Raw genomic sequence first — 13,569 nt, 5'->3', positions numbered from 1 at the left:
GTATTGCTCTTAAGTATCAATTTGCCTTTTAAAATCTACAGCACTACATTATTTAGATTTCTGAATTTGACTGACCTGAATTTCTCCTACCTGGCAATATGTCTACATTTATATCACAATCATTTGTATAAAATTTCAACTATGAATACAATTTCAGGGATATTGTATACTTGGTTCAATGGTAACTAGCTTTGTTTTGGGATAAACATTGCAATATTAATGAAAGACTATTAATGCATCAAAGACACTAATTCTCCTAAAGTAAATAAATGTTAAATGATAATCCCTAATTGTCAATTGCAACTTTCTGGCTATTTACTACCTCCATTCCATTTCTTAATATAGACCACATCCATCTTGCAAAGTTGGGTACTTTCACTATTAGAAGGCCTTTGTTTTCCAAAATAAGGACGAAGAGTGGTACTATTTCTTTGTAAAACTTTGGTGCAATGCTATGCAAGAAAGACCCAGCTTACTGGTGAGTAGAAACTGTAACTTTCACTGTAAAATACTATAATTACACAGTGCACCACTATCTATCTCTGTGGTTTTTATCACTGAGGAAATCAATAGTACAGGTCACAATTTTCTGTTGCATGAGAGTAGACCTAGGAGGGCAGATGAAAGAGTTCACTGACTTAGTATGGGATCTTATGATAGTAAATCAGAATTGTAAAAGGAAATAGCTTTTGAACTAACTGGTTTTAATCCAAACACTCAAATGTTGCAGTCTAACAAGAGACTTTTTTTTTAAAGATTTTTTTTTAAGATTTTTAAATTTATTTATTCATAGAGACACAGAGAGAGAGAGAGAGGCAGAGACACAGGCAGAGGGAGAAGCAGGCACCATGCAGAGAGCCTGACGTGGGACTCGATCCAGGGTCTCCAGGATCACACCCTAGGCTGCAGGCGGCGCTAAACCGCCGCACCACCAGGGCTGCCCTAACAAGAGACTTAATAAAAAAATAAACAGAAAAAAAACAACAAAACTCTCTGTTGTAGCCTTGTACCCCTTCCCGATTTATACAACTACTTCGTGACATCATTACTGGCAAATATCCAATCATAAGAAAAATTCTATTAGTGACATAAGAAACAAACTAGATGCTAAGGGGATGCTATGTCATGGAAGTCTTAATTTGAGTATTTCATGTTTGTATTTGACAAATGTCTTAATTTAGTATATGTCATTTTGTGTGACCAATTAAAGGCCCTAAGTTCCATCTTGCAGCATTGTAGTTCTTGTTAAATAGGTTGCTTTGGGAACTTTAAAATATGCACAATAGAAGCAGGAGGTTTTAGATTACCCAAAGTTGAAATACAGTATTGAGAGAGGGAGAAAGAGAGAGAGATGAGGGGCGGGGGGGGGGGGGGGGGGTTTGGGGGGGGGCGAGAGAGAGAGAGAGAGAGAGAGAGAGAGACTTCAAATATTGCTACCTTTTGACCACATGAATCAATTTGGTCACCACTAAAGGAAGAATATTAAATTATAAAAACATTTAAAAAAGAATAACTTGGTGCATGCTATGTTTTTATTTTAATCCTCAACCCAAACTCATGCCTACGGGAACAAATCCTGTATCTCTGGATTAATGGTTAGGAAAACAGCTATATTCTTTTCATTCTTGCATTTCTAATACAAACTTGGTGAGATACACAGTAGCAGTCTGAAAATCATAACCAGAAGCTGTGCTTTACACTCAGCAGCAGTCAGTTCTCAAAGAATGCAACATACTGTGGACAGAAAAATAAGAAGCCTGTTGGATTTTTATTCTGTCAGCAAGTATAATTACTTATTTTTATTTTAAGGAAGGTTTCTTTTCAAAGGTCCTTATGTGTATAGACACTGGAAGGTAAACAGAATTTCATAAATGTGGTGAAAGTAAAATATTTTATTTTTAGGTGACAAATATAAATAATTCTACACAAATATATGTAGTTGCTTGTGTTCTGCAAGCAATTCGTAATATGTTATAATAAATGGCTACATCTGGCCACTATTAGTGAAGATCCAAAGATAGCACATTGTTTGATCCATTCATATGAATAGGTGTGATATCAGAATAATTTTTACTACCTTAATCCATGGTCACATAAGGTGGTAAATTTTGTATACTTAAGGACTCCTCAATTAAAGGGGTAAAAGTTTGCGAGTATGGAAATCAAACTACCATCTCATTAAGAAAAGCTAAGAAAAAAAGTCATGAAAAATGGGGAATATTTAGCCTATACTTCCATTATATTCCTGAGCCAATCTTCTACACCCACTTTTAAAATTTTTGTTTAAAAAATAAAATAAAATAAAATAAAATTTTTGTTTTATTAACATCATTTCCTTTAAACAAACATTAACACAAATCTAGCATTTTCAAGGGTTTGTGGAGGTGCTCCCGTTAAGCATTTGCTATAAATTGGTCAATCTTCTGCAGGACCATTTCCTGTTCCTTATATGTATCTTACATTCATGGACATTGGTTCAGTAATGGCCACAAATTAAGAATAAATAGCCTACTTTTCGAAGTCATATGATTCTACTATGAGTTGAGGGTGCCCTTTTATGCAATCTAATAAAACTAAGTAATGATTCCCTGGTCTGGAAAGAGTGACAGTTTCCCCATGGATATGACTAAATCACTCTTTGCTTATGAGAAAGCAATACTGCATATGTCATTTGTTAACTGGGCAGTTATTATTCTTTCTGATTCCTGGGAGATTAGTTCTTTCAATTCTGAGACAGAGCTAGTACACTGGCATATTACTACATTTTTAATTGTTGTTCAGAATTCTTTATCTCTAATATTTCCATGAAATTCAAATGGTTAAACCTTAGGCCTCGCACCTATTTTTTGTTTGCCCAAATTGACTTACTCTGCATGCAAAGCCCATCAGTGCAGTTCTTGGATTGCAAGACGAGGCCATCACAGTCCTTGCCTCCATTCTTGGGGGCGGGCGCCGTGCACTCCCTCCTGCGCCAGTGTGTGCACTCGGTCCCACAGGTAGACCACTTGCTCCATGAAGTCCACCTGCCATCCACTGCCACACACACACACATACACACAAAAACCAGCATAAGGTCAGAGGGAGAAACAGCTACTTGATGGGAGAAGGGAGTAGAGATCAAGTATACATAAAACAAAACAGAAAACAGAAGAAAATGCCTCATCAAGGAGTACTGCAGTCATAACCCTGCAGGAAGTGAGTGTGCTCTATGTACATCATCAGGGCTCCATGAACTTTTCTTAGTGGGTGTATGTGACTGTTTCCTTACTGACTAGTGACTGCCAAGGAATCACTCAAAGGGAGACAGAGAAACCAAAGTTGTCCACCAGGAGCTGGTGAGGACCAGGAGGCACATAAAGTAGATCACAATGATGCCCTTTTTTTCTGTTACAAAGGGAAGCTTTTGGATTTTGCATTGAAAATTAGGGGACCTCTTTATGGATCCAAGATTTCTTTATGCGTTAAGTGTTATGTGGACAGTGCAAGTAAACCTATGTGGTGATATGGAGAAGAGGTTGGTACAATGGGGAAGAAATCTGTCTATCCACTCACTGATGCATGCATGCATGCATGCATCCATCCATCCATCCATATCTATCATTTATCTATCTATCCATCCATTCATTCATCTATTCATCCATGTCTTAAATACTTTTTATTTTATTTTTTTACTCAAGCTGCTTGATTCTGTTGAGACCTTTTGCAATGCTTTGTTGAAATGACTGTATTATTTTTCATTGTTATTTGATAATCCTATTCCATTATTTGATTATATATATTTTTATTTTTATTTTACAAATAATATTTACGCAGATTCCTAATTTTTTGCTGTGATTCAGTCATTTAGAATTGACTTACTTTCTTACTAAGTTTTGTTGCTGGCTTGTCAGTAATCTCAATGATACTGAACTGATATATGTACAATATATATTAAGAACACACAAGCTAAAAAAAATACATTAAATCTCACTTAAGTCATGCTTAAAATGCATCCTTTAAAAATTCTTACATAAATAGGACAAGAATATTAAAAAAGTAGTTAAGTAAAAAAAAAGTCCTGAAATACATGATTAATTATGATTATCTAGAATTCAATATAAAACAATGCCAAACATCATTTATTGAACATCTAATATACATAATATTTTACACTTCCATATTCATAGAAATTATATCAATTTTAGTAGTCTACATAGTTGGGAAATCTATATGATTTCATATTCAAATTATTGTGTAAATATATTAGGTATAATATGTATGGAGATATAAACATGCCCATATGAAAAAAATGATGACAGTATTAATATTTCAATCATTTAGAGTTGGCTATTGAAACAACTCCCAGCTATTTGGAGAAAAGACATTTACTTTGACCTAGATCATCCCAACATGCACACACACACACACATGCGTGCACACACACACACACGTGTGTGCACAGACACACACACTTCTATTTCAACTCAAAATGCTCAATGTATTTTTAATTGTGGAAGTCAACACTTAGATAAAATATAGGAGAGTACAGGGTAAAATACTGAACTTCCAAATCTAGGTAAGTGTCAAAATTTATTACATAAAAATCTCTCAAAGGATTCAGTGTGGGATACTGTTTCGATATTTGAAAATGGACACTTGGCAATATAAAATATAGATTGTATTTTTCTCTTCCAGCTCATTCCTACACCCTTCTCTGAGAAAATGTGTATTAGAGGATGAATAAGACAAAACAAAGGCTAAATAAAAGAAAGTAAGGAGGCTGAAATCATAAAAAAATAAAATACAAATGAATGCATAATGAAATTGACAACATAACAGCTACCCCAATGGAATGCACTAAATATATGGATTATTTCAAAATAATTTTAGCTTAACTTTTTAATATATTATATAGTTAAGCATTTTATTGGTTTTAGTTTTAGTTTTGGCAAATATTACCTTTAATTTGCCTAGGGTAAGAGCTAGTGACAATATGAGACAGCACGAAAAGATGCTCAGCGGCAGGAGGATGCAATCTCGCTATAGGTACCACTGCAAATAACTCACAAAAATATGTGTCCAACATGTACAGATAATAAAGGGCTGATTGTATTGTCATTTCAAAATCCATTAGGCCATGTGTCACAAAGCTTTGCCTTCCTTTTAATTCTTTACAAATGTTTTATTTGCCCTCACCCAGAAACTGACACCAAATAACAAATATAAGTCTAAAACATTTTCTAAGTTTTAATTCCAATAATTTCCATGACTCTCTGAAGATCAAGGGTTGTTATTCCTAAAATGTGTGGCTTTCCATGCTGCCTAAATCTCTTGAATTATAGAATTTATAATCTTGGCTCCAGCAGTTTTGTTGACTAATAGATAGGGATTATGTTCGGAAGTGTTTAATCTCCCGTTTTACTCTATTGTGCATGTTTGGGTAATAAAGTTAAGTACTGTTTGATGCGGGGTAATACTTGACTTCTCAGCAATGTAAGCATTGAATGGTATGATGGATAATAATAATGTTTATCATACATTCAGGTCAAGAATAAGGCTTCTTTTAAATCCCCTAAAATGTACTCCTAGAATGGGAGGACACATTTGGAACGAGAACACTGTTTTTTTTACCTGGGCATAAGGTGGTACAGGTTATTTTCTGCACACTCTGGCCTTCACAGAAGGCACCACCATTGAGTGGTGCTGGGTTGGTGCAGGTCCTTGTGCGTTTCTGATACCCTCGTCCACAGCGGCTATTACACACAGACCACTCTGTCCAGGTGGACCAGCCACCATTGACTGGAAGGAGGTAAATATAAAATGTGGATTAAATGTGTGTTCATGCACACACAGACGCACAAACCATACACAACACATAAAGAAAAACTCACCTGCTAAATAACCATCAAAAAAATCTAACATTTCAAAGCCTGAAGAGAGCTAGGGCATCATTTCATTCCAAATATTATTAAAGAGCAGAAGAATCTAAGCATAGAGATAAATAAAATGAATTACCCAGATTTACTCACCTACTCAGAAAAGTAAATAGAACTGTGTTCTATTTCTCTTGGTTAGTGTTCTTTAAAAATATATATATTCCCCTTACCTAGTCAAGCTCCAAAAATTGTTTTTGACAGCTTATCTCAAATAATAAATGTTTACATCATTATGCCAAGACTGCAGGTGGATCTGAAGCATGAGAACGGAATGAAATCATGTAGCTTTTTCATAATAGCAGATGACCAATTAGTTTTCTTTAGCACATGTAAACTTCACAACCTTTTAAGGACTTTTAGTCAGTTTCATTAACTAATCCAGTGAACCTGGTTAAAAAATAAGGTCTTAATATTGCTAGATTTTAAACTAATTGAGCAGCTATTTGACTAAGTTGGCAAGTTGTTTCTGTGATTGAATGGACATTCATGCTGTATGTAAAGGCTAGCTATGGTGTTTGATGGAGAGTTCAGTATAGGTATGATCATAAAATCTACATTCTAACACCATGTTCACTATTTACCTCTGGACATCTCCCTCTAGAAAATACTCTGATATATTTTAGTACTTAAATAATGTGAGTTTAGATTAAATTATTGTTAATGAAGCACTTTCTAACAAAAATTATTTGCTGGTAGTTAAAACCTGACACAACTAAAATAAGTGTCTGTCTCTTGATCATAAATGGGAGTGCTAGACATTCAGGCAGCACCTTATAGGCGAAGTGTTTATATGGTGTACTTCATACAGCTGACATCTCCTCTTCTAGAAACTCATGCAATGGGAAATCATCGTTAATGTGTTATACATATAGACACAGACAAGACATTGCAGAGTTATTTTCTGTAAAAAAGATATACAATTGTAAACAACTGTAATATTCAACAATAGGAAAGTGGTAAAGTAAATGCATGTTCATATGATTGACATGTAGGCAGCCATTAAAAACGGTGCTACAGAAGTCTATTTTTTATTTTTAAAAATTTTTTAAAGATTTTATTTATTTATTTATGAGACACAGAGAGAGAGAGAGAGAGAGAGAGAGAGAGAGGCAGAGACACAGGCAGAGGGAGAAGCAGGCTTCATGCAGGGACTCAATCCCGGAACTCCAGGATCAGGCCCTGGGCCGAAGGCAGGCACCAACCGCTGAGCCACCCAGGGATTTCCCTACAGAAGTCTATTTAATAATATATGAGTATTTCAACATTACATTGTAAGTAAAAAATATATTTATACCCCTTATTTTAAAATCTTATCTGTGCATAGAAAATGCCAGTCTTATGTATATCAATCTTTTTGAAAGCTATTTCTGGATGACAAGATGACAGGATTATGGACATCTTCTTCTTTGACCTTTTCTGTGTTTCCAAAATTTTCTATACCAGATACATTTTTGCAATCTAAAAACGATACTAACAAAAATAAATATACACAACAGACTTAAAAATGAAATATTCATTAGATGTATATGTTTTGCTGTGGACTTCTGCTGAGCCTCATCTCTGAGTCTTGGACATCTTACTTTATGGGGCCATGAAAAGGACAGCTGGTTGATAGGTTGAGTTTCAGTTAGTGTTCCAAAGAGCAACCTAACCTGCTCAGCTTTACAAAACCAAATGTCACAAAAAAACAAAACAAACAAAAAAAAAACACCAAAAAAATACCCAAATGTCATGGAATTGTCAGTATAAACTGCTTACTAGCACACTGACAAGCCAATATTTGGGATTACAGTACACGTGTACTGCTCTGGTAGATTTTAACAAGAAATGAATAAACACAAACTTCTAAAGAAAAAAAAGGAATGTGAAAGTCCTAGACTTACTTTCTCATTCGACAGAGGAGACACGGGATCCTAGCATGCAGTCAAGTGACCAACTGAAGGTCAATTGGTGGTAGAACCAGTCCTAGAGCATAAGACTCCTGTCCACTAGTCCAATGCTGTTTTTTGAACTCAAAATGCTGAAGTTCCTTGTGTTTGATTCTTTCAAAAAACAATGTTCAGCTTCTATTTATAGATATTGAAAGCATTCTATCCATTAGGAAAAGAGATTTGCATGTATAGAGGCTGTCATTAGTTACCTATGATTCCTATGGGCTGTGCTGTGCTGTTTCTTTTCTGCACTTCAAATGCTGTTAATCAAGTCCTTCAGCCAGTTTAGAAAGACAAAAAGAGGGATCATTTCATTGTGGCTGAAGAGAGGCAACTGCTTACAATTTAACAGAGCCATTATCCTGATGAGGAAATTAAGCCTCAGAGTATTCAGAGGATTAAAATATAGTATGTACCTGTCTTGTAATGAAAATGAGAGATTTAAAGCGTCACAATATTCAGCCTTTGGAACATCGTGGCGGCTCCTGTTTCTCATAACTCCTTAGGGCATGAGGAACACCACCAGATCTGCAGGAAGTCCCACGAGCCAGATACTTGCCCGTGGCTGCCCCTCCTTCACAGAGTCGCCCCAAGGCCCCAAGGCCCCAAGGCCCCTGGAATGTCCTTTAACACTAACACAGCTGTGAAAAGCTTCCTTAAGTTCTAAGTGGGTGGTGTGACAATGGGCATATCATTTAAGGGGTGGCAGACCTTCAAAATACTTCCCAGGGTTGTTGGGTTACCTCTGACATGATAAGTCATCAAGAATATGAGGACCTCCTCAATGTCCACCACTGTGAGAAATACATCCATAGAGTGGTCTCAGTCGGTAACGGAGCTTACCACACCGCCTGGGAAATGAAACTACCTGTAGAATGAATACCTGTCGAATGAATGGAAGACACCTGAGCACGAGAGCGTGCAGAGAAATAAAAGCATCACGCGCTACTGCCAATGTGAGTGTGGAATTGCTGAGTATTTCTGGAGAAAGGCTAGGCCCAGTCAGAGATGAGCTGGGCTATAGGCCAGAGAGAGGAAGGGATGCTTCCAGAAGAAATCATTCTGTTGGACCTTGCCACACGGTTAGGATGAGGACCACAGCGATAGCAGGGCTTGCAGTCACTCGAAGTACCCCTGATGGAGCGTGTGAGCAAATTCTAGGAAGTCAGCGTTGCTCTGATGTGTTCGGGGAACAGGTCAGCTCCAGTTTTCCTGAGTGAGTAGGAGCAGGCTACCTCGGCATCACCATCATCCACTGCTCTGGATGGGTGGTCCAGGGTACGCAGAGGAGAGGAGGGCTTGGAGAGGCAGCACGTCGGCCGGCTCCGGTGCAGGCCTCAGGCCGATTTCCTTCATCTTCCCGTAAGAGGACTGGCCAAGGGCTAGGAACGTCCAAGTCTTGTCTTTCTAGGAGTATCAGGGAAGCAGGTAAACCTCCCTGTCGAAGCCAGAAGTTGGGAGAGAGGGGCGATGGGGACCAAAAAGGGGCCTCTCCTGGCTATTTTAAATTAAAATGAGAAACACTAATTTGACATGAACTAGATTGAGACCCGGACAGCTCACTCACCGTAGACTATGACGGTTGCAGTCGTGCTTTTCCTCTTGGCAACGATGTTTTTGGCAACACAAGTATAGTTTGCGGTGTCTGAGAGGCGGGCCTGCTTTATGATGAGGTTATGATCAATAGTGATATAAAAATTCCGATCTTCAACAGGATCAATTATGTCTTCATTTTTCAACCATTCCACCTAAAGATGCACAAGAGAAATGGATAAATCCCCAGTACGGGTCCCTCCAAGGCTGTCTGTCCTAACTTGGGTTTCGTAATCTGTATAACATCGTTTCACGCTCTGATCTTGGGCAAACCTGGAGGAAGTAACTTTCTGAGGTCATGGTAAGTATCACTCACCTGCCAAACATGCTGATTTGTGTCTATACTCCATTATTCTCGAATGTCAATGAACCAATTGGGAAATACAGTGTTCAAATTGTTTTCACTTCGCCCTGCGGGCAGGAACGGGGAACGCGCGCTGCCAAGTTCAGAACCCAATCAAAAATAATAGGCTAAGCATTTCAAACTGAACTCGAACCTTTTGCTGTTGGATTTGTTTACTCTTGGCAACTTACTGCTTTTCACAAAAGAATGTAAGGACTATTAAAAAAGCTCAAAAGGCATCTTAGACATCATGTAGCTCTAATAAACCAACATTTGGATGATTTATGTGTAACCTTGCTGAAACATATGGATTAAATTTCCCCCCAAATGCACTTATGTTAAAATGTAGCAAACACATATTTGGAGATGCATTTAAGCCAAAATACTTGACGAAAAAAAGGTTTTCTACCAACATTCAATATAATCCAAATAGCATATACATCATATTCAAAGCTCTCTTTCTGTGTATCACTAGCATCAAATCTGTGACTCGTGGTTTGCTTCTGAGGAACCTGAGCTAAGACGTGACTGTTCAAAACTACTGAACCATTTTTTCCATGCAAATAACATCAATTTAGCGACAGCAATGTTATCCTAAGAGATTGAAAGGAGGGAGATATATCTGTATAAACTGTCTTTATGGATGGTAAACTATTTCTTAGTCTATAAATTGCTGCTGCTCCTTTTTTTCCTAGGCACTGGTTTTCCCATAAAGCAAAACAACATTGATATTTGCCTCACTTAAACTTTTCTTTTGCAGTGATGGGATAATGGATACAAGTAATCTTTAGCACTAGAGAGTCAATAGTGTTGCCATTTTCAAAATCTTAAGGAGTTTCTCAGGCACCACAAGAGGGCTGGAAATTAATCTCTAAATCTTGTCAGTGGGTTTGACGTTGTACTGCTCTAAATTACATCCAACATAGGGACTCTAAAATAATGCTCCTCTAATCCTTAGAAGAGAGGCCAGAATTTAAAGGGAAAAACAAAAACCAACAACAATCCTGAAATAAACGTATGAGGATGTAGATAAGAGCAAGTATTTGTAGTGATATAAATTTTGAAATGGCAAAACATTCCTGGTATTTACACTATGGTAGTGAGAAACAGAATGGAATCTACCTAAGACAGTGCAGTTTTAAAACGTGCATTTTGTTTCCAAATACAGACAACACCTTCAGTCAGGGCCATGCCGGGATATACCTGATCAGATGGTCATAATCTATTGAACTAGATTTTCTTAAAACTTGGCCATATGTGTATGGTAGTATGATCTCACTAGAAGGGCAAGAGGGAAGGTAGCAAAATTCATACTGCTACAAACTATATTAATAATCATTAAATATCTTCGATGATAATTGAAAGCAGACATTAATTTTCAAAAATATTTTATTTATTTATTAATGAGAGACATAAGAGAGAGAGAGGCAGAGACATAGGCAGAGAGAGAAGCAGGTTCCCTGTGAGGAACCTGGTGTGGGACTCAATCCCAGGACCCTGGGATCACACCCTGAGACTAAGGCAGATGCTCAGCCACTGAGCCAACCCAAGGGTCCCCAGGCATCAATTTTTAAATCTAATCTTTACCTGGGCATATCTATGCCATTCTAAAGAAAGCTTTCCACTTATAGCAAGAACTGTTGGGCTCCCCCGAGTTGGTCTTGGATTTACTGTGTGTGTGTGTGTGTGTGCGTGTGTGCGCGTGTGCATGCTCTTATTGCTGTTCTTTCAAGGACCCATAATTGCTACTCTTTCTTTGAAATATGGGTCTCAGACTCCTGGACTTTACCCAGAAATGCCTACAAGTTCACAGCATCCCTGCCCCACAACCTCCTGCTTAGCCATTGCCTCATGAGTGTGGAAATATGCTTTGTGTCCAGTTGGGATCAGAATCTGAGCTGCTCCTCTCCAGAGTTTCGCTGCAGGATTAGGCTAAAGCTATCTCTTTGAGGTGTCACCTAAATGTACACACCTACTGGGCTTCTCATTTTCTGTCCAGCGTGCTCCACTCACCTATGAGGTTCTCTCCCCTATGAATGCTTCCATAAAACAAAACAAAGCAAAGCAAAGCAAAGCAAAGCAAAACAAAACAAAACAAAACCTCTTGCTTTCAAATCTTGGCCTCATGGTTTGCCTCTGGAGAATCTGGCCTAATTCATGACTGTTGAAAACTATAGTTTCTTCTATTGAAATCACATTGGTTAACAACAGTGATGTTAACCTGATCAGAAGTGACATAAAGACATCCCAAGGGATATTGCAAACCGCTTGTTTATTTGAAAGTCTATTACATGGAAAAAAAGAACAATCTGCATGACTGGCAAGACCTAAAAAGACCTACATGATTATTGGGTAAACCATCTTTACTTTCAAATACGTCGCTCCACATTTTTCTCAAGTCTCTTGCCAGCACTGGAGCAGTGACTATGACCTGGGTTTTGAGGGCCTCTGAAGAACCCAGAAGTACTGAGAAGGCCCCCAGGGTCCTATGGGGGGCACTGCCCTCCTCCCCAACTCTGACTTTAACCAGAGAAGCTCTGCTTTGACCTGTTTTCCATTCTGGGCTCACCTGCAATGCCTTTATTTAAAGAAACAGAGGGTTCGCTACCACTAGAAATAGCTCTGGATTGAAGAGATGAGCCATGGGCTCCTCCGCCTTCTGATAACTCCCTTACCACTGTCCCCTCCGTGCCAGTACTCCCAGCTGCCACAACGTCCTGCTTGGAGACCACATCTCTGCAAGAAGCTCGGGTCATCATCACTCACCTCCTGCACTAGAATCCTCATACTGCTCTGTGCACCCACATCTCCCACCCTGCGAGTCTCCACACCCTTCCAAGCTGTTTTGGAATGCAGCAGCAAAATACTCCAAAATTTCAAACTCTTTTTAAATTGTTTTCATTTTTTTTTTCTTTAACTTAAACCCAGCTCTTCATGATGCTACTGTGTTTTTTCTGGAGTTGTCTCCAGAGACCAGTGGTGGAGGTCTGATTTCCCAAATTCAACATACACTGAGACTGGGGTTTGGTAAGTGTCCTCCTTGTTCTGCTTTGCCTATTCTAGACCCTTCTCTCCAAACAGCTTTGTCTTGAATCTCATGCCTTCAGATTGTCACCCACTTCCTATATTTTTTTGTAGTCATCTACAGACTTCTGGACTCACAGTCATTTTATCCAGCACATTTTCTGTCATGATTTCTAATGATTTTAATAACCACAAACATGACACTTTCAACATTTTGGCCTCTCAGTTACACGACACTCCTTCCTGCCATGAACTTGGTCTGTAAGATACTCACACTTAAAGGCCAAAGACTTTCAATCCTGACCTCACTGTAGAATTATTTGGACAATCATAATATATCAATTCTACATCGAATCCAGAGAAATTAAATCTAACCCAGAGAAACACTGATCCACTGGTCAACACTGGTCTAGCACCTGTATTTTTTAAACTCCTCAAGGGATTGGGAAGTACCACTCTAGATGATTGTCTTTCAAATGAGATCCCTGGACAAGAGGCATCTATGTCACCTGGGATCCTGAAAGAAACACAGAATCTCAGGTCTCCCCATCTAGACTTACTGGATCAAAATGTGCATCTGAACCAGGGATGTATATGCATGATCAAGTTGCAGAACCGCCTGTCTAACTCTTGTCCTTAGCAGTCATTGCAACCCCTCTGAAACTCCATTTCAGTTTTCATCTCTTTCTATCTTCCCCATCTTTCTGGCTTACTCCCTCTAGGACCTCTACTTTGACAACCTTTCACTAGGACCTACATATTT

General features: G+C 38.3%; 1 protein-coding gene across 3 annotated transcripts in view; it reads right to left on the bottom strand.

The window, feature by feature from the left end:
- UNC5C (unc-5 netrin receptor C) overlaps positions 1–13,569 on the bottom strand; it is a 351,929-nt gene that overhangs the window by 64,513 nt on the left and 273,847 nt on the right. For all 3 annotated transcript variants that reach the window (XM_038582098.1, XM_038582099.1, XM_038582100.1), the window contains 3 exons: positions 9,414–9,594; positions 5,611–5,778; positions 2,869–3,033 (listed from right to left, as the gene is read on the bottom strand). In XM_038582098.1, coding sequence (XP_038438026.1) covers positions 2,869–3,033; positions 5,611–5,778; positions 9,414–9,594 — 514 coding nt within the window. The remainder of the gene's footprint in view (positions 1–2,868; positions 3,034–5,610; positions 5,779–9,413; positions 9,595–13,569) is intronic.

Source organism: Canis lupus, chromosome 32 (assembly GCF_011100685.1).
Source record: "Canis lupus familiaris isolate Mischka breed German Shepherd chromosome 32, alternate assembly UU_Cfam_GSD_1.0, whole genome shotgun sequence".
Lineage (NCBI taxonomy): Eukaryota > Metazoa > Chordata > Mammalia > Carnivora > Canidae > Canis > Canis lupus.
The sequence above is the reverse complement of the archived record's forward strand: the minus strand, read 5'-3'. Positions and strand labels throughout refer to the sequence as shown.